Raw genomic sequence first — 21,872 nt, forward strand, 5'->3', positions numbered from 1 at the left:
TAGAACTACTGAAGCTTCTGTCACACAGTAAACAGACCTGCAACTGGAAATAAACACTTCCACAAGGCATAACTCGACAAATGGAAACTAAAAGGCTGCCACCAGATGGGCTGAAACATAAGGTAGAAAGAGTTCCTTTCTGGTGTTTCTTTATGCACAGGGAGAAAAAAAGAAAGCAATTTCACTCCACTTAAAAGCCATTGGTTTGTTATTTAAAATAAACCAGGTAAAGAAAAAGAAAGTAGCTTCTGAGGGAGCTAGGCAAGAGCATAACTGGGCTCATGTTGGAAGAAATCAGAAATCAGGTGCTGGTGACACTGCTGAAGATTCAAACCACCAGACCAATTAAAACAAACTCATCAAAACAGTAGTTCTAGTCCCCAAGGAAAAACATTTCCAGACTATGGCTATATATAGACAGATTTAGCCATGTATATATAGAGATAATTTCATCCTGTCTCAACAAAGGTCAACTTACAGCAAACAAAATGGAACATCAGTTGCAACCGCTTCAAGATGTAAAACATCCTGACCACACTGCAATGGCAGCTCTTTTTAATTTCTCACATTGTATTTTCATACTAGAAAACATTTAGTATTTTTTTTCCAAATGAAACAAGAAATAGAGAAAATCATCTGTCCCTGATTTCTTATTGCTTAGTAACCTTCATTTTAACCATGGAAAATGGCAAAACAGAGCTGCAATTTCCAATCTGATGTCAAGTGTAATTACATGACTACACAAACCCCGGAGCATGTACGTAACTGAGCAATAACATCTCACACGCAGCCAGACTGTCCTGATTTCTGCACAAGCACTGCACAGTTAAAGCAGTGCAGATGGCCCAATGTCATCAGGTTTCATTTTTGTGTGATATAGCACACATTTCAGTCTTTCCACCCACATAAAGGTCACAATCACTTGTTTCTAGGCTACACCCATAGACTTAGACTGCTGAGGTCCCATCCCTCCACCTAAACAAGGAGAGGATTTCTCCAGGCAAAATCCCCAAATCACTGCTCAACATGTGGGTCGCATTACCTGTCCTACCACAAAGGATTTTTGGTACCCTACGACAGAACAGAAAGCCATCCACAGCATGACAAACCTGCTGCAGTGAGGGCTGGATCCTTACTGGAAGCATACTCAACTCTTGCCCTTCCTCATGTTTCTCCTTGGGGATTGCTTGTTTCTCAGGGGGGACCCCTTGTTTCAGCCAGGAGGGAGATGGGCACATGGCAAGAGGCAGGTCTCAGCTTCCCACTACCCATCTCTCTGGGCTTCTTCCCTGGCAAACCCCAACGGGGCAGTATTATCCACTTAGTCTGTCCAAATAAAAGATCAACGCATTTCCGACCTTCTACCTCAGATTAAACCTTTGCAACTGGAAGGCAGCTTGAAAACCTCTTGGAAAAAAAAGAACCTGGTTATATAGGGCTTCTGCAATCTTGCAGAAGACGTTTGCAGTCCAAGGATAAGACCTATGCCTCTCAAGCCTGCACAGATGTCATCACATGACAAAACTTTAATCCTGTAACTGCAATTACAGCAAAAATCAAAGGACGAATGCACAAGAAGCGTAGCTAGAACTGCAGGGATACCATCAAGGAACACATCCTACAATGTGTCTCCCTATTTCTTGCTCCCGGTGACAGCCTGTGGGTAAATATGTGGGGTGTTGATACCATTTAAATAAAGAGAGGCCACTGGAAGGCACGGAACTCACATCTGAATCCTGCACAGGTCAGGGAGAGGCTTCTTTTCCCAGGGATTGGGAATTGTTTGCCTGCTCAGAGCCACCAGAAGTCCAGGAGAGCATCACAAATAGGAATGCAGGAGAGAGGGTCAGGTCTAGCCAAAACTGTCTTACTTGAGAAAAAAATTAGACTTTATATAGCATCTATCAAAGTGTTTTCATCTTGGAGTAGGACAAGATGTGGGGTTCAGAGGGTACTGCACAGATAATCCTTTCTTCCTGGTACCTCTAGGAAGGAAGCAGGTGGGCTGCTCTCCTGGGCAGTGACCAGGCAGCACCCATCAGAGATCACTTCCTTGACCCTGCGTTTGGCTGAGGACCACAGAGAAGGGGCAGCAAGAGAGAAAGAGCCTTTGTCAAAGGCAGTCACGATGACTATCTATGCCATGTGGCCAAATCAGCCAAGGAAAGCCACGGCTTTGTCCTCTGGTAATTCTCAGCCAAAACCAGGCAGACAGCAAGGATGATAAACCCTGGACACACTTTTACTGCACACCAATGAAGCTGATGCTTAAAATATCAGTTACATCTCAACCCCTAGATTCTTTAACCTTAAACTGAAGTTTTCTGAGTCAATATCCCAGATAGGTACAATAAATTTTTCTCTCATTGAGGATATCCAGCTCCGTCAGGACATCCTTCCAGACCACCCTGGAGCCCCACATGTCTGCTCCTACAAAGAAAGGACTCACATCCAGGGCACTATGGCTCAAACACACACATCTGAATAATTACTTAAAAGCTAAGAAGGAAAAGGAAAAAACCAAAAATTCACCTTTCTGAAGAGGCTATCCTAACCCTCAAAGATATCTGCAGCCATACATATATATAGCTTTTCTTAATTTTCAGTGCAAAGGAATGCTGCCAAAAACCCATAAAGCAGTGCACAAGTTTTTAGCATAAAACTAGTTTCCCCCCTGCCCCTCCCGAAACTATGATAAAAATCTTAACGGAAAGAGCTTCTTTAATTTGTCTCCCACAAAGAGCAGGAAGATCTTTGGGAAGGATGACTGATATAATCAAAAGTCATGGCACATATTTCTTATCACTGTTTGAACAAGATGTGTTTATTCTTTTGGCAATGATTTGATTTTAGCAAGCACTCCAAACTCTGCATCATCACTCAGTCAAACTGCAGAGGAACCCAGAGTCCCTAAAGGGAATCTTTATTGTTCTCATCTCCCCCCACAAGGATGCAGGAAACTTGGATAAGACTAGACAGACTTGCATGTACTCTCCTTCACACCCAGTTCTGTGCATGCTTCCTCACAAATATTTGAACACAACACAAAATTCCACATGTGGAGATGAGGCAGGAAGACAATGACATTCAAAGGGTTCCTGTTCATCAGCACCTCATCATCCTATTAATAACCACCCAGAGTGTCTCCTTTTCACATCTACTCATAAGCACACAAGAACAGATCTCCAGGGTCATCAAGTCCAGTGCCCTACCAACAAAGAGCTTAATTGTTCTTACAGCTGACCCAGATCAAATGCTGGGATAGAATAAGCTGGAAAAGTAGCTGAAACAGGTTCCACCTCCAGCCACTCGGGGCTGTGATTCACCTTAACACCCTTCTCCCCTCTCTCAGCTTTTCCCAAGCAGATCTGGCCCATTTGGGAGGAGCCCATCTGACCATGGTGTTCAGCACCAGGCTCGCAGGCGCGGGTGGCCCAGGGCCACGGGCGATGGTGCGAGCTGGCAGCCCTGACCACACAGCCTGCACTGGGCTTGTGCAATGGCCCGTTCCCAGGCTGGGAATGCATTCCCAGGGCAGAATGCACCACACGGCCAGCGTGTGGGGATGGCAGAGCAGCCAGCATCCTGGGGTGGCAGGGCAAAGCACCCCAAGAAGTGGCCTTGGCATGAGAGAGGACTCCATGCTCTCCATTTTAAAACTTGGTTTTTAATATGGGGGGAAAGTAATTCCTTAAATAAGGTCCACTTCTAAACCCAGAAGCTTGTCAGTACTAAGTTTTTCATGAGTTGGTATGCCTACCTTGTGACCAACCCAGCAACAGCTCTAAAATCTGAACTGCAATTACCAGTGACAAAGTACTGCTTCCATTTGCACATTGAGAGCTTTTTATTTTTTCTTCTTTTCTACGGAAATCATGCCAAAGTCTATTTTTTATTTGCAAGCTTAAGATGGGCGAGGTTCATCATCACCAATATATTTTAATTGAGCATTAACAAGTCTCCCTCTCTTTCGAGTCATTAGCGAGGCTGCTCTTCCTCAGAAACAAAGCCAAGTCAATGCTAACAGAGTTTTCCTTCCCCAGCCTACAGTGCTTCGCTGGATGAACTAAGTCAGTGTACCTTGTTCAAATCCAAGGAGGTAAGAGGGAGAAAGTGAGGAGGAAGGGAAAAAAAAAAAAAAAAAAAAAAAAATCAGAGCCAAAGCCTTTTAAAAACCTCCTCTGACAGCAATAGTGATGAGTGGCATTTAAGCAGAGCGAGAACGCTCCTGAGCGCATCGTTATGACAGATGAGCCCAGCCAGTCAACCATAGGGACTCCACAGTCCCACTGCTGCTATTCAGCGAAAGTTGATCAGATAGCAGACAAATAACACCAAGCAAACACTCCAAGAAGCGCTCTCTCCACATTTAAGAGTTTATAATTAACCTAGGAAAAAGTCACCCATTTGGGTCTCCTGCATGGAGGCAGCAGAGGAGCCACACGCACACGGGGGTTTGGGCTCCCTGCAGAGAGGGATGGGGAGAGCACGCTGGTTTCACTTTACCCTCACGCTCCCCGAGTCACAGACCCGCCATCCCAAGCGTGCAAGCCTCGAATAAACCTTCAACAGACTTTTCCTCACCACCCATCTCATCTCCTAGCTATGCTCTCGGCCTTTCAATTTCTATTTTGCTTTCTCTTCCAAGTGGCTGATCTTCTGTCTGCTTTGGGGCTCATACCCCATGCCCTCCACTCAAAGCCTTTTCTTCAGAAATACACACACACAGAGCTCTGGCTGCTTTGCCATTCTGGCAAGTGTCAACACAGCTGCTGTCTCCGCTGGAATGTAAACCAATATTGTTGTTAGATCTCCCTCAACCCCCGGTAACTTCCTCCAAGATTTGCACAGCATGTGGCAATCCTCTCCACTGCCACCTTACCAAGCATTGACTCAGCTGGTTAAAAGCAATTAAATAAATAATTTTTAAAAATTAAATCAAAGCTGCACCTGAAGTTTACGTCCCACTCACACCCAATGGAGTGCAAAGGGCTGTAGAAAGCAAAATGCATCCATTGTACACACATTTATCCTCTCATAATATGCTTATACAAACACTCTGTGTAAAATACCTTGCTGCTGCAACTTATGAGGCAAGGTATTAACAGCACTGAGTAAAAGAGGTATTGGTGTGGACACTAACACAGCATTTGTGTCGGAGAATCTTTGTTTGCATATTATTTTACTTTAAAAAGTAACCTAAGAAGGGATTTATAACACATTTTTAGTTATTTCCTAACTATACCATCCACTTTAAACCACAAGCAGTGATTTTGGCAATAAAAGACTCGTAAAAGAGTCACAGCGCAGACAACACAGCCAGTATTCAGACTGCTACAGGAATGCAATCTGTGTGCATTGCCCTCCATAAACAACTGCCTTGCTTCTCCAATGAAAGAAATTATGTTGGCTGAGCAGGGCTCCCAAAACAAATATGCTGTCCCAAACAAAGATTCGAAGTTCACACTCATTCAGATATTTAGCCCAACAAACTCTGCTTCCCACTGTAAAATGCAAAAGTCTCACAAAAACAAGTGCATGTTCCGCACCTAACTTCAGGGGTGAAGAAACAGCACGTATTCACTAAAAATAAAAATACATTAGCGATATCACAGCTCAAAGCTAGAGTCCTTACCTCGCTATACTGGGACTGGGCATTGTTTTCCAGGTACAACATGTTAGCAGTCAAATTGATCAACGCTGCTGTTCTTTCTTCTGGCTCCAGGATTTTGACAAACACCTCCCACCCCCTAGAAGACCCTAAAAATATGTGATGCTACTGTGGAGATAACAGGACTCAGAGTGTGCCTCTCTGCATAATTGAAGTTTCCCTTATATACCTAACTATAGGCAAGGAGGAGGAGGTGGGGCTCTCCTGCCTTACCTGTCCAATCTGTCAAAGTGCCACCTGGAGTCCTCCACTCCAATGGAGAGAGGCCTCTCCCAGCTCATTAAGTAGTTAGAATTCCTTATCACCAATCTCTAAAGAGCAAAGGGAAGGGAAGGGGGGGAAATGGCCAAAAAAAGAGAAAAGAAAAAAAGAAAGACAGGCAGGGAAAAGAAAGGAAACAATAACTTTCCCCTGTCACTTTTCAACAAGTTTGGGAACTCAAAAGGGAGCCATGGAATTGCTCTAAAGGAGCTGCTCCAAGAAACTTCTATTTTATTTTCTACAAAGATTCCAGGGTTGTTTTTTTCAGGCACAAGCTTTGCTGCTACCAAGAACCGAAATGTTCAGGAAGGGATAGAGATGAAATGCTCGACAGCAGCAGTGCAGTAATGCAGCTAAGTATTTGGCTCCTGTTGTGAGCAGGTTTGGGACAATGTCTCTGAGAAACTTTATGAGACTCAATCACTGGTTCCATGCACCATAATCCAGCTACATTCTCGGTCACCTGTGTGCTCCCATCCACACTCCCAGCCACCAGGTCCCATATGTGCAGGGCGTCAGTCCAGCTACGTTTTTCCCCACTCCTTTCTAGTTGCTCCGAATTTGCATCATGATTAAAAAAAACAAGTAAAAAACCCCAGCTCGTCCAAAGACTCAGGTGTTGAATTAATACACGGGAGAAGTTTTTGGGTGCCGCTCAGTAAAAACCACCTGGACAGGATGCCCAAGGCAAACACTTCAAAAGATAGGAAGAGCACTTAGCCGAGATCTGCAGGAGAGATCCCCACTGTGGCTTCACCCCGGACAAGCAGACAAACCCCTGTCTGTGCTGGTGTCCCCCGGAGCGTGCCGGGGATGCGAGGTCAGCCCAGCGCAGGATCCCCGAGCGCCGGGGACCCGCCGGGCCAGCGCGATGCTCGGCACAACAAAAGGCAGCGGCTCCCGAAGCGCCACCGAGCCACGAGAAACACAACACCTTTCCAAAGGGCTGGGGAGGGGACAGACAGGAAACCGAACATCAGAGCACAGCGCGGCCCAGCCTAATGACAGCGCTCCGAACTTTATTTGAGGAGCCGTCGTCACGCAGGGCTCGGACTGCCGGGGGACAGCGAGCCTCCCGCTGCGGGCGGCGAGCGACCGGCCACAGGGGCTTGGCCGGGAGGGACAGGGTCCCGGGCAGGGCTGCCACCCACACACGGGCTGAGAGCGTCCCCGCCTCGCCCCGGGCATCATTTAACCCCAGCCGCAGGCTCGGGCTCACGGGAGATGGCAGCGAGCAGCCTGTGCTGCTCAGGGGACTGCCTGCCGGCTCCTGGGCTGCGCTCCTGCCACACGGCAGCTCTGCAAGGTAAAGGACGCTGCAAGCTCACCAGCCTGTTCCAGGCTGGAGCAGGCAGAACATTCCTAAGGCTGCCACTAACGAAACGGGGCAAAACCATCTTCGGGCAGGAAGCGAAACAAGAACAAACAGAGCAGGGGATTACAGCGTCCCTTTGCCCTGCAGGAGCCCCTTGCCACAAGAAGCAAGGGTCTGATGTAGCTCTCACCCTGCAAGCACAGCTCACCGGAGCTGCTAGGTGCGAGTAAAAGGCTGGAAGCGTTTCCAGTGCACCTTCCCAACTCCTCTCAGCGAGCACAGTGCAGGGAGGCACTTCCCAGAGCAGGCTGCAGAGAGGAGCACCGAGCCCTCCCGACCCACCGCCATCAGCAATATCCCAGCTCAGGTAGGGCCACACACACCTTCAGTGCTGCTGAGTTACCAGCAAAGAGCTGCCGAGCACACAGCCAGTTCCCCAGATCGCAGGAACTACTCAGACCGCTGCCACAGACCCTTGTCCTCCTCTCCATCTTCCCCAGCGCCTCCCTAGACCAGGGGCTGTGCCCGATGTACTTCTCTGATCTCACCCGATATGGGCACAAGCCAAAAAGCCACACCAGTGCTAATCTGGAGATCCAGGTAAAGTTTGCAGGGAGCAGCCACAGCACCGTTAGCAGAACGGGGCACTTGGCAGCACCACTACAAAGCTTACACACAGCTGGACACAGAGCAAGAATTCATGGCACCCATGGATGTTCTCCCGTCTAATAGTGAAGAAAAGTTATGCTGTGCTTAGACGACCATTTTGACCCCTAAATACTGTCAAGCTTTTGGTATTGGCCCATGAGTTCAAAAACTATGGAGGGGAAGGAGAGAGCAGAAGGTACATATATAAATCTCCCAACCCCAGCAGGTCATTCCAAAAACCTTTTTCATAGCTATGCTCTGAAACTCACAAGATCCTCCTTTTCCAGGTCATTAATGCAGCATTGTTGTGTGAGGTATTTGCCATCTTCTGCCCCACAGGTGGCTGGAGGTGGCTGTGGGTGAAGCAACACCCAGATAGAGAGAGATACATGGAAGTTTATCCAAAGAGATCTGCATGTCAAACACTAGGAGAGGTGTATATAGCATGAATAAATTGACATGTCAGCACAAATCCCTGCCCTCTGTACATACAGCCCTGACCTGGCTAAGTGTTTCAGATGCATTACTCTGTGTGGTCACCTTGCAGCAGATGCTGGACAAGCGACTTTTGCAAATCCATCATCTACAAGGGACACAAAGGAGGACACCATCACACCAGGAAGGGTGGCAGGAGATAACAGAGCAGGCACCAGACACTGGTGCCCACCAATGCTGCTGCACCCCAGGCATGGATGTGTCCCTCTCATCACCTCAGGGTCCCCAACTTTGCTTCACTGGCCTCAGATCTAAATGCACTCTCCTGTCTCACAGGCTGGTACCATGCCTTGGATATTCACACTGGGCACCAGTGGCACAAAAGCAAAGTAAAGGCTTGAACCTTTCTACCTTGTCATGAAGAAAAAAGAGTTTCCAGATCCTCATTTGATTCTCTCCTTTTGCAAAATGTACAAAGTTTACATGCAGATGAGCCTCCACCAATCCAACAGCAGCCAGGCAGCATCTCTTTGAGGTTCTGAGAGGAAAATCTGATTTCCTGAAATACCATATGCTTAAATGGCTGAGTCATAAATCCTAAAGGACACCACCTCTTTACACTGCACACTCACTTTTCAGCTGTGGGACAGTGATAGTTATAATTTGTCTGAGCCTTCTGGACAGGTCTCCAAGGGAATCATCAACTGTAATGGTCTGAAGTCACAGCAAGACAATCTTTGTAAACAGAGATTATGCCTTATCGTACCAATTAGTCTAATCAGAAAAAGCAAACAGATTCAGGCAAAGGCTCTCCTTTCACACATTGCTAAGAATTACTTCGTGCTGAGGCCAGATGAACAAGGTTCAACTCTATTTTTAGAGTCCAACAAGTTCTCCTCCATACCAAAAGAAAAAGAATAAAGTAGAAAACAAAACAAAGCATTGAGAGAAAAGCCTGGCACTTATGCTCTGGATGCTTAGTTGGATTGAAATGTAAAAAGTAGCTCAGCCTCAGGAAAGGAAGTCTCCTTAAAGTAATTTACCTCCAATACTGTAGGAAACTAAAAATAATAATTGCTAGTTAGATTTGAAAGTTTCAGCTGCAACCCTCCCAGGTCTGACTCAGATATTCTAGAAAGCTTCTGGCAATGCTTTGTGGCTCCTGCTGGTATGCCAAAGAACAAAATAAAAATGCAAACAAGACCCCTAAGTTTCCAAAAATGAGCTGTCGGCCAAGTCAAACTGCTGATTCAGAGTCTTTGTTTGAATGTTCTTTCCCTGTGCTCCTACATGGTTTATCCCAGCTCCTCTCACCAGTACCACAGGCAAGTTCTCAACAACTCTCCCTGGTCACAAGGTAAATGTGCAAAATTGTGACGATTATAAATGTCATTACCACAGCTGCAGCGTTAATTGGAGATTGTGTAATTTCTTGTAGAAGGGAGGTGTGTGCATGCACACCTGCCTGCGTGTTAGGCAGTTCATGCAGAATTTCCTGCAGATCAAATAAAAAAAAAAATCTGCTCAGACCTCTCCACTTGTATAAAAATAGCATCTGGATCGACTGCATCACCAGACTGTGACATTCACTTAAGTCAGAAATGTTTACAAATTAGGACTGAGATAACAGGAGGAGGAGGGAAAAAATAGAACATAGTTTTGGGTGGATTTTTTTCCTGTTACCTCTGAATAACTGCTGAATACTCAAAAAACAAACCTCTGCCAATTGGCTTTGACAGTCTGTCGAGTGCAGATCTTCCAGGGACAGATGTGTACTCTGCGATAGCAGGAAGCCAGGTTAAAGAGCAAAAAGAAAATACTTAAAAAAAGGCAAAAAACAATCTGCCTTCTTGAAAACTCATGCAGAGCTCATCTTCATTACTGAAACCACAAGGAAGAGAAGAAAAAAAACCATTGTCCCTGAAACAGGGATTTTCCTCCCTTTTGTTTTTAATCCAAGCATTCATGGCAAGACAGAACAAATTTAATAAAAAAAAAAAAAGGTATAAAAGGCAGCATCCTACTTGCTGCTGACTGGCTACAGCCTTGTGTGCATCCCAGCACCGCATGGAACTGCAGCTGATCCATACCAAGAGAGGGACCAGGCAACCCCAGCTCTCAGACCAACCTCTCTGTGCACCTGGGAGCACAAATTCCAACTTCCTGGTTTCCTCACCACTGACCCAGGGACAGGTCTGAAGTCCAGAAATTCCTTTGAAATGCATTGAAATGTATGAACCTTCACGTTAGAAACATGACCCATCTGCAGATGTTTAGTACTGAGGATCAATCCCTTCTTCCAAGGACTCCTAACTCCATTTTTACCCGCACTTCAGAAGTGTGGGGCAAATAGCTGGACTTGCCAAGGGCACATCTAGGAGCTGGGTCTCCTCCTGCCCATGGTGCAGGTCGGCTGCTCCCTCCCAAGGAACATGCCCTCCCCAAGGCAATCGCCTGTCACAACAGCCCTGCCCTCCGACCCTGGGTAAACATCTGCGCACGCTGCTTATTTGAGCTCCTACAGTCTCGTTATCTCCCCCAGAACACCCCTAGGGCTAATTAGAGAGTTAATGGCATCATGTCAAGAGATAACGCTACACGGTGGGGGAGCAGGGAGAGGGAAGGTGGAAAGGAATTATGAAACAAAACCAGTTCCCTTCACAACCGCTGTGCAATATTGGTTTAGGAAGGGCGCGCACAGCCCCTGGGGCCCCTGCCCTCCGGCTGCCCAGTTCCCTCTAATGAGAGAGAGACTCTCCTCCAGAGAGATTCAGCTCTCCAGCCAAGGTGATGCAAGGCCCCACACCTTCCCCACTGCCTGCACAACCCAAAACCCTGCCACCCCATCAAGGGTCATTTCCACCAAAGTGCCAGCAGTAAGTCACCTCCCACAGCTGGTGCATGACATAGGAGGCACACAAAGCATAAAGATGAAAAAGTGTTTCTGCTTATTCCTGGCACTCCTTTTATCTAATTTTCCCATTTTTACTGTACCCTAGTGATTCTTTCTTAAGAAATTTGCTTTCACTATGAAAGCTTAGATGTAAAACCATCTGGACACATCTTGGCAAGGCAGCACATAAGCCTGCAAAACTAGCAGCCAGCAGACACTTTTGCACTGATGAATGCAAACCCATGGGTGAGTAGACAGTCATGCATGTAGACGTGTCATGGGGACTCCAGGAATTCCAAGCCAGGGCAGCTCTTTGGTTGGAGTAATGACGCTCAACAGTCAAACTGTGTTTTTGCCTCATGAGGATCTCTGGATACTCAGCACAGCATGATTGACCACCCCATATTTATACAATATTTTTCAAAAGTTAAGAGAGGAAGTTACACAAGAAAATTAATGAAAATTACTCCTAACTGGCATAAACAGTCCCATGCCTCCAGCTGGAGACAGGACAGGGTCACAGCAGAAACCTCCACCCCCAAGACCAAGTACTCTAGCCAGGGAAAGGGAGCAGGAGATAGCAACAGATTACAGAGCTTTTGTTTTCAGTCAGAAAGGAGCAACTGTTGACAGACTAGGGCTGTTCTTGCACAAGCAGCTGAGGGGAAAGTGTTGTGCTTCCCTTATCTTATATAAACTCCAGACCGGTCTCATGAAATGCACAACTGTTTATAAACGCACAATCACAGCAGCTCTTTCCAACCAGCCTCTGTGCTGCTGCCAACTCCCTCCCACCCAAGCCCTTTTACAATAAGCCAGTATTTAGAAGAAAGTTGCCAGTTTGCAATAACTGAAGAAGAGTCTTCCAAATGCCTGGTTACAGCCTGACCCTGCAGCCCATGGCCATTCACACTTCTCCTATTAACACATCACTGTTATCCGATATTGCCCAGATGCTTTGGAGTGAGACACACTTCCCTAGGCAGGAAGCCTGGAAGCCTGTATATCCCTCTTTTCCTATGAAGAAATGCTGCACTTTGCAGTGCTGCTCTTCCCCAGAAGACTGATCACTTTTGTTTCAGACCTGTTTAATTTTAATCCAGTCTGGACATCACCATGAGGTCCACCATACCCCATCTATGCTCTCATGGAGAAATAAAAGTGCTTCATACCTTTTCCTTCTGTTTAAACAGGCTGGAGGCAGAAGTCCATGCTTTTAGAGTGACAGTTATATTGGTTACTGGAAACTCCTTTGATCTTTCATTAATCTCTGCAAATTCAGCTGATGATTGGAGAAGAGTTCAGTGAGCAGTGAGCAAACTAACCCAGGCCACAAACCACTCCTTAAACCTGCGCTTCACGGAGACAGATTTAATTTTTGTGACTGCCTGACAATCCACTCATTAACTTCAGTGCTATCAAATCAGTGACAGTGAGGTGGAAACAGATAGTAAAGACATTCAGTAGAAAACATTACCTAGTCTCATGAAATTTTGGATGAAAAAAATAATAGTTATTAAGAGGACTGTGGGCAGGATCTGCAGAACCACAAAGCAACATATATAGTGAGACTCTGGATTCCTAAGACTCTCTTCAAAGCAAGAATCCCAATTAATGCAAGACAGAACTTTTAAAACAAAAGCTACACCCCACAGCTGGCTGCAGCACAGACACTTTGGCTGTGCTGGACAAGGAAGGGGAGCAGGACACTCCCAGGGCTGTGCTCCAGGTTTGTCTTAGCCTGGAAGGAGAAACCCCTCCCTGGCATGGTCAGCTCTGCAGCTTGAAAAAGGACTGTGAGGTGCTTCCCATCCACTACTCACCTCACCCCACAAAGAGGGGTACCACAAAGCTCCACAAAGTTTTCATCTGGCTGGATATAGACTGCTCAATTCATCATCCTTCCAGCTAACAAGAGAAAATGACCTTATTTTCCTTCTTCAAACAATTTGGTTTAGAATTAAAAAAAAAAAACAAAACAACCATAACATCCAAAGGAAGGTGAATTTTGGGGGAAAAAAGAGGATCCTATTAACTAGACAGAAACAATGAGTGAAGCTTCCATCAAGACAGCATAAACCTTAAACCTGCTCCAGCGACAAGAGTGCCTACAATCTATTGTTTCAAGATCAAGATACCTTTTAATTAAGTGTTTGTGCAGACCTTTTAAAGATGTAAAATAAGCACTAATGCATTATTGCTCCATACTTGCTCAAGGAGCACGTGTAGCACCATGGAAACCTTTGGAGGCAGGCCCAGCTGCTTGAGGAAGATGTTTTCTGAAGCAACTGCTTCTTTTGTTTGGAGGCATTTGCATGTAGGCAGAGGACAGGACTCCAATTACCACACTCTTCCATGTCAGGTGCTCACAGCAATAGAGTTGGGGAGTTAAAGCCACACCTCCTGAAACACCCCATTTCACTGTGACTCTCTCCCTGTAGGTTTGTGCTTTTCAGCTTAAAATTAGTTTATTCCTTCCTAAGGTGAATGTACAGCAAGATGCTGAAGGGGAAGAAATAATAAAAGGAATTTAAAATATGCTTCCAATATGATTACAGAGCAAACAGATCACCCATTAGTCTTCTTCAATACCATTGAGAATCCTTAGAAACAACATTAAAATCAAAACACTCGGTGTAAAGATACTACTCATCAACTGGCCACATTCCTACAAGAAGGAATGCAGCCATCTCTGGTCTGGACCAGGGATGAACTAGGGCCAAATAGCACAGGAAAGGGAGCTAGGGAAAAATTATTTTAAAGAAACATAAATATGCCTTTAGAGCCCTTCTACACACAAAATAAGGGAAGTCTTCAGACTTCGATTAAACTGAACTTATAGATACATTCTTTACATTCATTCTTATCTGAAAGAACTGACCATTTCTAGATCTGGATCTGCAGCCCTAAATGAGATGGATTAGATCATTTGGAGGGAGACCTACACAGCAGAAGATTAAACATCCAGCAGGCTTACAAAGGCAACCCTAAATTAAGAGAGCTTCTGAGTTCAACTGCAAACAGAAGAGGTGCTGGAGGGAAGCTTCCAATAGAATAATGCCTTTGCTCATTATGGAAATGTCTTTGCATAATCTCAACTTTCTTTACACAGCTATGGAACGAATAAATAACCACAAAGAAGAGAAACTTGGCAAGCCTTAAACTCTCTCAAACAAAAACCAGACAGTAATAAATGCTTTGATCACATCCCTGTGCTGTACAAAGTCCTTCCTTCCTTCTTTTCCATGGTCAGTCCTGGAATACTTTGGCATGGAAACAGATGGCCACACAAGCCACTTTGTTGCATCTCCTTATCAAACCAGCCTCATCCTCCAGGTGCAAAACCATTTCCCAACAAAATGCAGGGCTGTGGCAGCACACATCAGGTGTTAGTCCCTGCACCGAGGCACTATTCCTGCACTGCTCACCACATCAGCTCCCCGCCCTGCTGTGGGCACCCAGGGACAGCCTCCCCATCCCACAGTTCCACCGCCCCATAACCAGCTTTCATCTGCTTCTTCAGCCCTTACCTTGCAACAAGCAGAGTTCTCTTCTCCTGGCCCAGAAAAACACTTAAGCAATTAAAATTAAGAGTTCAGAGCCTGCACTTTAGTATTAAAGCATTGGATAGGATGCAGCAGTCGAGCAGGACAGGGGGGAGAGATTTTTCTATCTGTCAATCAGATGCACAGCAGATCCTGACCACAGGTCCCACGTGATGGGCACCAGGAATTCACTGCATGGCCATCAAATATGAATTACTGATTTACATGGTGCTAAGGCTGAGAGCACACACAAGAGAGCCAGCAGCCACCTTGGGCCAGAACAGTTCCTCTACAGCTTGTTGGGCTGCAGCCTGGGAATGTGCTCTGTACAAGGTGGTTTGGTGGCTCCTTCATGAGCCTACAGCAGATTAAATATGAGAAAGATTTCTTGTTTCCATTGGGAAGCATCAAATACCGACACTGAGATGTGTCATTGGTAAAAGGACCAAGGCAGAGAGCCTCAACACCTCAATTTCCTACACAAGATGCATCCAGTTTATCTATCCTACAGCCTACTGTTACTTCCACCTCTATGCATAAAGGAGAACAGCAGAGCCACAGAGCTAAAGCTCTCAGTTTTAGAGCTATGAAACACACATTGCACTTGCAAAATTCCTGTAGTTACCAGGCTTGGGACACCCACAGCCTGTAAAGCTTACACCCAAACCCAAACACAGCCCTACACACACCACCATCCCCAGGCATCCCACAGGCTGCTCAAGCCACACACAGCAAACCCCCATGAATATTTGCAGAAGAGGAGTCTGCAAATTTTCAATTTAATAAATTTTAAAAAATAAACAAAAGACCAAAAAAAACCAAAACCAATCCACAGAAAAGAAAAAAGGCAAGGAATTCTCTCTGCCTTTTATGGGGAGGGACTGATCCAGGTTAAGAAAACTCTGACCACAGCACTGTCTGGGGAGCAGGCATTCCACTGAACTGGTTAGGCAAGGGGCTGCAGGAGGACGGCTCGCTCAGGGGCATGACAGGAAGGTATGTACAGGGGGAGGGGGATGAGCTGCTCCATCCCTGGGGACAGCACTCCAGCTCCTGCCAACAGGGCCCCCGGAGCCCTGGCCACACTGCTGGGATGGCAGAAGACTTACAGACTCGGCAAACCCCTCAAATAACACTTTTACCAGGATGCTCTTGCTGAAATCTTTGCAGCTTTGTTTAGGTCCAGACCAGCATCTTAGTTCAGCGAGCAGTTTACAGGACTTTGGAGAAAAGGTAAAAAAAAAGCAATTTTGCACCTAGTAGAGCAAGCTGACAGCACTCTGAGGGCTCCAGGACAATGCAGGGTTATTGCACTGCCACACACCCACTCCTACAGAGAGATCTCCAGCCCCATCCTCCCTGATGCCCCAGGGCATTTAAAACAGTCAGATACAAATATAAAATTGCTGTAACATCACCTGATTTCTAGCACTGCAGGACACAGGCTTTGCAATCAGTATTCCTTCTGAATGCAGAGAACTAGACATCATCCTACCACACCCCACAGCTGCTGGCTACATCTTTGATGAGAGTAGAGCCTGGGAACCACCTTCTTTGGGGCACTTAATGAATGGCAGGAGGCCCACAAGGACACACATGCAACTTACCTTCCTGGCCATCCAGAGCTCCCTCCCACACCAGGGCCATGACAGAAAGTAAGTGTTCTCCACACCCACAGGGACCACCAGCCCTTCACTCCAGTTATGCAAAAAAGGCAGATCTTGGCTGGGGCTTCCCAGTCTGCCTGTGGTTCACACCAGAGGAAAGGAAGGGCCACAGCTGACAGCCAGGACGGGCCACCCAGGACATTGTGAAAGAGCTGGTCACAAGGCACACGGCTGGGGAAGGCTGTTGACTGTCTCATGTTATATCAGAAACCTCTTCCTGCCCCCTCCAAATCTCTTCATCCCAAGGTAGTGCAGATCCCCAGTTTCTCTTACCCCTTTCTTACACAGGCAAAGGAAGATTATTTCTTCCTCAAAACAAGTGTGTGAGAACTGCAAGGTCTCAGCAAGAGACAGCCCAGACGAGAGGGGTTTCTGTGTCACCCAACCTTCTTCCCCAGATTTCTCCCCAAAGAGCTGCATTCTCAAGGCAGTGAACACAACTGATAGGTGTTCAGCAGGGCAGGATTTGTGCTCATTTTCCAGCCCACTTGTGGGACAATTTCTTCAGGCACTGCAGCTCTTTCCCCACTTCTAGTTCTGTTGTGAACAAGCACTTAGACCCCCAAAAGTCAAATAATAACAAAAAATTAAAAAAAAAAAAAAAAAAATCACAAGTTTCACCAACATAACCCTTAGGCTCAAGGATGGACATCTTTTAAGACTGCAAGTTTAATTTTTCAGCCATAAACTGCAAGAAAGTACAAAACTTATTTTAAAAGCTGATTGTAATTGCTTTAAAGTCCACACAAGGACAATTGCTTTAAATAAACTCTTTAAATAAACTCTTAATTGCTCTGCACCCATTTAAATCTCACATGGCGATGCATTTTTGAGAAAAACTGGCCTTGCTCTTTTCCTAAGACAAATGTAATACTATAATGCACTCTGCCTTGATCTCAGTGCTCATCTCCCAGGGCCCCTCTGTTTCTGCTGCATTCCTTTGTGTTTATCTGCCCTCTTCAACCCTTTGCTGCAATCAGCTGCGTGCAGCACCTCGTGTCTAGAAGTGACATGGCTGAGGTTACAGGAGAGACAGGTGCAAGGGAAGCTCGTGCCCCGAAGCCATCCAAAGGAAAAGAGAAGCTGGAGGGGAAGAGAGTTGTAAGGTATTTCAGATTAAAGCAAACACCTTGCCCCAGGCTACACATTCTCTGCCAATGAAAGCTGCAGCCGCTGCGAGCCCCAGAAACAGCAAAGCAAACAGACTTCTCTGCAAGGGGAGTTGTCACCTGTCAGGGATGTTTGCAAATTTATAGGGAGGTGGTGGTGGTGGTAAGGGGAGTAAAAAGAGCTTTCCTCATTTTAAAAGACGGGCTGTTTGCACAGGTTTGAAATGCATATTTTGCTTTGTGAAGGCTTTTGTCCAGCATTCAACTGAGAGAAGGTGCTGTCTTCCACTGAAGACAAACTGGAACATTTATTAATGTACATACATTAATGTACTCTGAGCTGTTGCCTTTACAGTAAGGGTGAGGATGGGATGGAATTTCCCTGCTCCCCCTTCAGCTTGTCACATCAGTGACAAACACTTCTTAAAAAGAAGTCACCCTGCAGCCTGGCCTCTCCAAAAATGCCTCCTGCAAGGCTGGGCTCAAACCCTTCATCAGCAAGAAGTAACTGCACAGAGAAAGCTTCTTGTCCCAGGCACCAGTGCTCACCGCAGCAGTGCTCAGAGAGAACAAGGGGAAGGGACTTTCCTTTCATGTTTTGCTGCACCACTGGCAGGAGAGGGAGACCCTGAACAGTGAGCCCAACAGCCACTGCAGTGCTCTGCAGACAGCTTGGAGGAACAGGAAACAGGGAGTTGAGCTTGTGCTCAATGCCACAAATCCAGATGCGAGCATGGAAGGAGAAAAGTTACTGTTAATGGCCTTTAAACTGTTGGGGATTGTTTTTTAGGAGGACATAGCTCAAACAGACCATTGTAGTCCACTTTGAAAATCAGAATCCCCTGTAAACATGGAGAGTCTTTTAGACTATTGAAGAGACACCATTTCATTGGAGCTGTGCTATAATGGTGGAAAAAAACCAACATCTAGATGCTGATGGAAGGTTTGCACCCCACCCCTCATGCCCCACAAAATGCTGAATCAAAAGATAACCAGACATGATGTAAGCCACCTCTCCTTGTACACTTGGATTAGTTCACCACATTAGTCAGGCACATACCCAACCTCAAACTGGCTTTTTAACCTTCATGGAAAGGTAAGAGCACTGCAGCCTCCCCAGCAGTCACACCAGTGCAGCACTGACAGGTCAAACCTCCTGTCACTAGGGACTGCAGCCAGAACGACCCAGGAGCTCCTTCCTTGCAGACACAATCCTCCAGGTCACAAACACTACCAGGATACAGACTGCCAACACACCATCACATCAAAAATTGTGGTTGATTATCCAGGGAATTAAATGACAGTAGTTTGTCAGGATGGAAACAGTGCAAAAAAATTTACACATACCAACACAAATTTCAAACTATACTTTATTTTTACTCCAAAGTATTCAAGACCCAGGAAGAACAGAAACAGGACATGAACAACTCAAACTCCTGAAATATCTCCTGGTACTGCCTACAAGAAAAGCACCTGGCTTCTTCTGAAGAGCTATTGCTAAGAAAGAGCCAGTCTGTTAGTGCCAAAGGCAATGAACCAGCAACCACCAGTGCCTCATCTGCATTCCAGTCTTGAGCCATATCCCTGAGATACCTACGGCCAAGACTCATTACAAACACTCTCTAGTCTGAAGAAACATGAGGCGAACAGAACCCAACCACAGTCTGAAAATGAGTTTTCATTCATATATGACCCTCAACAGAAGAAAAAACAGTGAAGAACCTCTGGCCTTGGTCAGCAAAATTGCAGCTGTGCCCAGAATCCAAATTATTTGAACCCTGAGGTCAAACTAGCTCTAAGCAGGGAGAGTGCAGGGATGGTTGAGTAGCCTGTGCAAGAGGCGCCTCAGCTCTCCTGCCAGTTTAGCTGCTTCATCCCTCTCTCCTGCCATTGCTGGTGCAGAAGAGCAGGTGAGGAGCCAGCCAAGGTGGGAAGAGAGCCCTGGGGCAATGCAGCTGGAGTAGCTCCTGCAAAAACTCCCCTTTTGCCCCCAAAGGTTAAGGAAGTTTCTCATTACTCACCCACATTGGGTCATTGAGCTCGGTGTCCTGCACCCGGACACAATCCATGCTGATCTCGATTTTGTTTGTGGAGCCATCTTCAGATGGGCCATCGATGAAGTTTAAATCAATTGGCTGAACCGAGCATATTGGCCTGCAAAGAACACAGTAATGAAGTTAAAACTGACCAAGTTCTGTTTTCCACCACCTCACCTTCCTTCTCTTTCCCTTTGCCCAGGACTTTGGCATTACCACAAGCCATGATAAAGTAAGCAATTACTGAGGAATAACTAGATCCTCACCATTGAGCTACAGCAGCCCCTGAACAGACAGGGCCCAGAAGGACATGTCACTTGCTCTGAGGCAAGAGCAGAGTCAAATCACTGAGAGACAAAACTCAAGGAAGATTTATAGCAGTGATTGTTTCAGCATCAGTCATGGCAAGTCAGGAATGGGAACAGAGTCAGTTTTATTTCAATCAATGGACTTGACAGGGTGAACTCTGCACCATCTTCACCTCTTCTCCACCCTGGCATCAGCAAGGGGAAAATACAGCCTGGACACAGAGTGATGAGCCCATGTCCTGAGGGGAAATGCCAGCCAGGAGCCTTAGGAAGCAGCCAGCACAGCCACCAGAGGCCTGGCAGAGAGTCAGTGTCACTGCTGCCCACTGCACCTGGAACCCACAGCCTGGGTGTGGGACCTCTGGAGAGATGAAGAGCTGTCAGTCACCACAGACTGACTCATCAATACCTGATCAACAAGGACAGAAGATCCCAAACTCCCCAGCATCAATCCCCTGAGCAGCCTAGTTATAGAAGCATCCCCTCCTAAAACACCTTCCATATGTTCCATGCAAGGGCTACTTACTGTTCCAGGAAGTCCCAGATATGCTGGATTACTTCTGGGCTGAGGAATTCCCTGGGCTGAGAGCTCTGGGACATGGCTGAGCGGTAATAACTCTCCTTCCAGGAGAAGGGGCTCGGAGTTTCTACAAACCTTAAAAAACAAAAGCAAAAAAACCCAACAAACAAACAAAACAAACAAATAAACCAACAACAAAAAAGAAAAACACACAAAGACACGTTGAATGCATGAATCCAGCTCGATGAAAACCCATAAATAGAAGCTATTTTGTGAAAAAGGAGACACACTGAATGCCTGAGACATTCACAGCTGTACAACACACATTCCACACTGCTGCAGATGCTGCATTTAGATGGGAGAGAATTTGGCCTCCCTTCCCAGTAAGTTAAATACCCCTCAGAGTCCATTGGGATGCTGTGTAAGAATCCCAGAGTGGGGGGGAAAAAACCTAAACAAACCACTTTCCATTTCCCCCCAAATCATCAATGTCCATGTGAACCAGATAGCCTTTGCAGTAGGTGAAGCAGCTAAGCAATGTGGGATTCCAGTGTCCCAGGCTGTCTGCCTGTCAAAATGGCATGCTCTTGAATGATTTAGGTGACTTCTACACCCAGCCACTGCAGCTGAGGTCTTGGACTAAATATTGGGTTGTGCTTTTGTTTGTTTTGGGTTTTTTGGTTTTGTTTTAAACTTGAATAATAATAAATATTTTTGTCTATGGAAATAAGTTAAATCACATCAGATTTCATCTGCTTGTCTAGTGCCCTCTCACCTCCACCAATTTCTGAGCCAGATCAACTGATTTCCACCAGATCTGTTAATTACCTGGGCCATTTTTATCCCCTTAAGCTCCCACAAGCCTCACAGAAATAGGTGGGCCCAAGAGGAGCAGTGACAGAGCTGGAGCACTCATGCCTTCCACAGCTGCACATTCTCATCCCACTGGCCAATTTCTAAATTCAAACACAGCAGCTTTTACACTCATGTCAAAATACTTGACGGCTGTAGGGAGGTAAAGGGGGTGAGAGGAATTTCTCCAGTATATTTGCAGTTGACAAAAACTCAGTTCAACTTCAGAGTATGAGGCAGGTGACCAACTTTCCTGCTACGGGGTTGGGGCTGTCCTGCAAAATTCCCCTATGGGAGTTATTTCAGCACAATGAAAGTGAACAACCACATCCTCTGCCAGGGGAACGGCTGTGGCAGGAGCCAAGGTTATAACTGGATTCCAAGAGAACTGAACTAGTATTTGGTTTGGCACATATTGGTCCTGGTTAACACAATGGTCTAAACAAATTGCATGGAAGACCCCAATTTTTTAAGCTGCCAAAATTAAGAAACAGTGCTTCAGAGGAAGGATCACATTATTGTGCTTTTACTCCACTTCTCCTGAAGTATTTACTTCTGGCTGCTGCAAGAGAGGTATCTGACTCTCTTTACTGAATTTTTACAGCATCTTTC

At 46.1% G+C, this 21,872-nt stretch overlaps 1 protein-coding gene across 3 annotated transcripts in view; it reads right to left on the reverse strand.

Moving 5' to 3' along the window:
- The window catches only part of TP63 (tumor protein p63), a 102,311-nt gene that overhangs the window by 60,528 nt on the left and 19,911 nt on the right, over window positions 1-21,872 (reverse strand). For 2 of the 3 annotated variants that reach the window (XM_088170908.1, XM_014891586.2), the window contains exon 1: window positions 19,566-19,692. In XM_088170908.1, coding sequence (XP_088027034.1) covers window positions 19,566-19,613 — 48 coding nt within the window. In that variant the 5' untranslated portion in view covers window positions 19,614-19,692. Of the gene's footprint in view, window positions 1-19,565; window positions 19,699-20,414; window positions 20,544-21,872 lie in introns of those variants that run through there. The other variant, XM_088170909.1, reaches the window with a different exon arrangement.

Source organism: Sturnus vulgaris, chromosome 10 (genome assembly GCF_052056855.1).
Source record: "Sturnus vulgaris isolate bStuVul1 chromosome 10, bStuVul1.hap1, whole genome shotgun sequence".
In the NCBI taxonomy this organism is placed as follows: Eukaryota; Metazoa; Chordata; class Aves; order Passeriformes; family Sturnidae; genus Sturnus; species Sturnus vulgaris.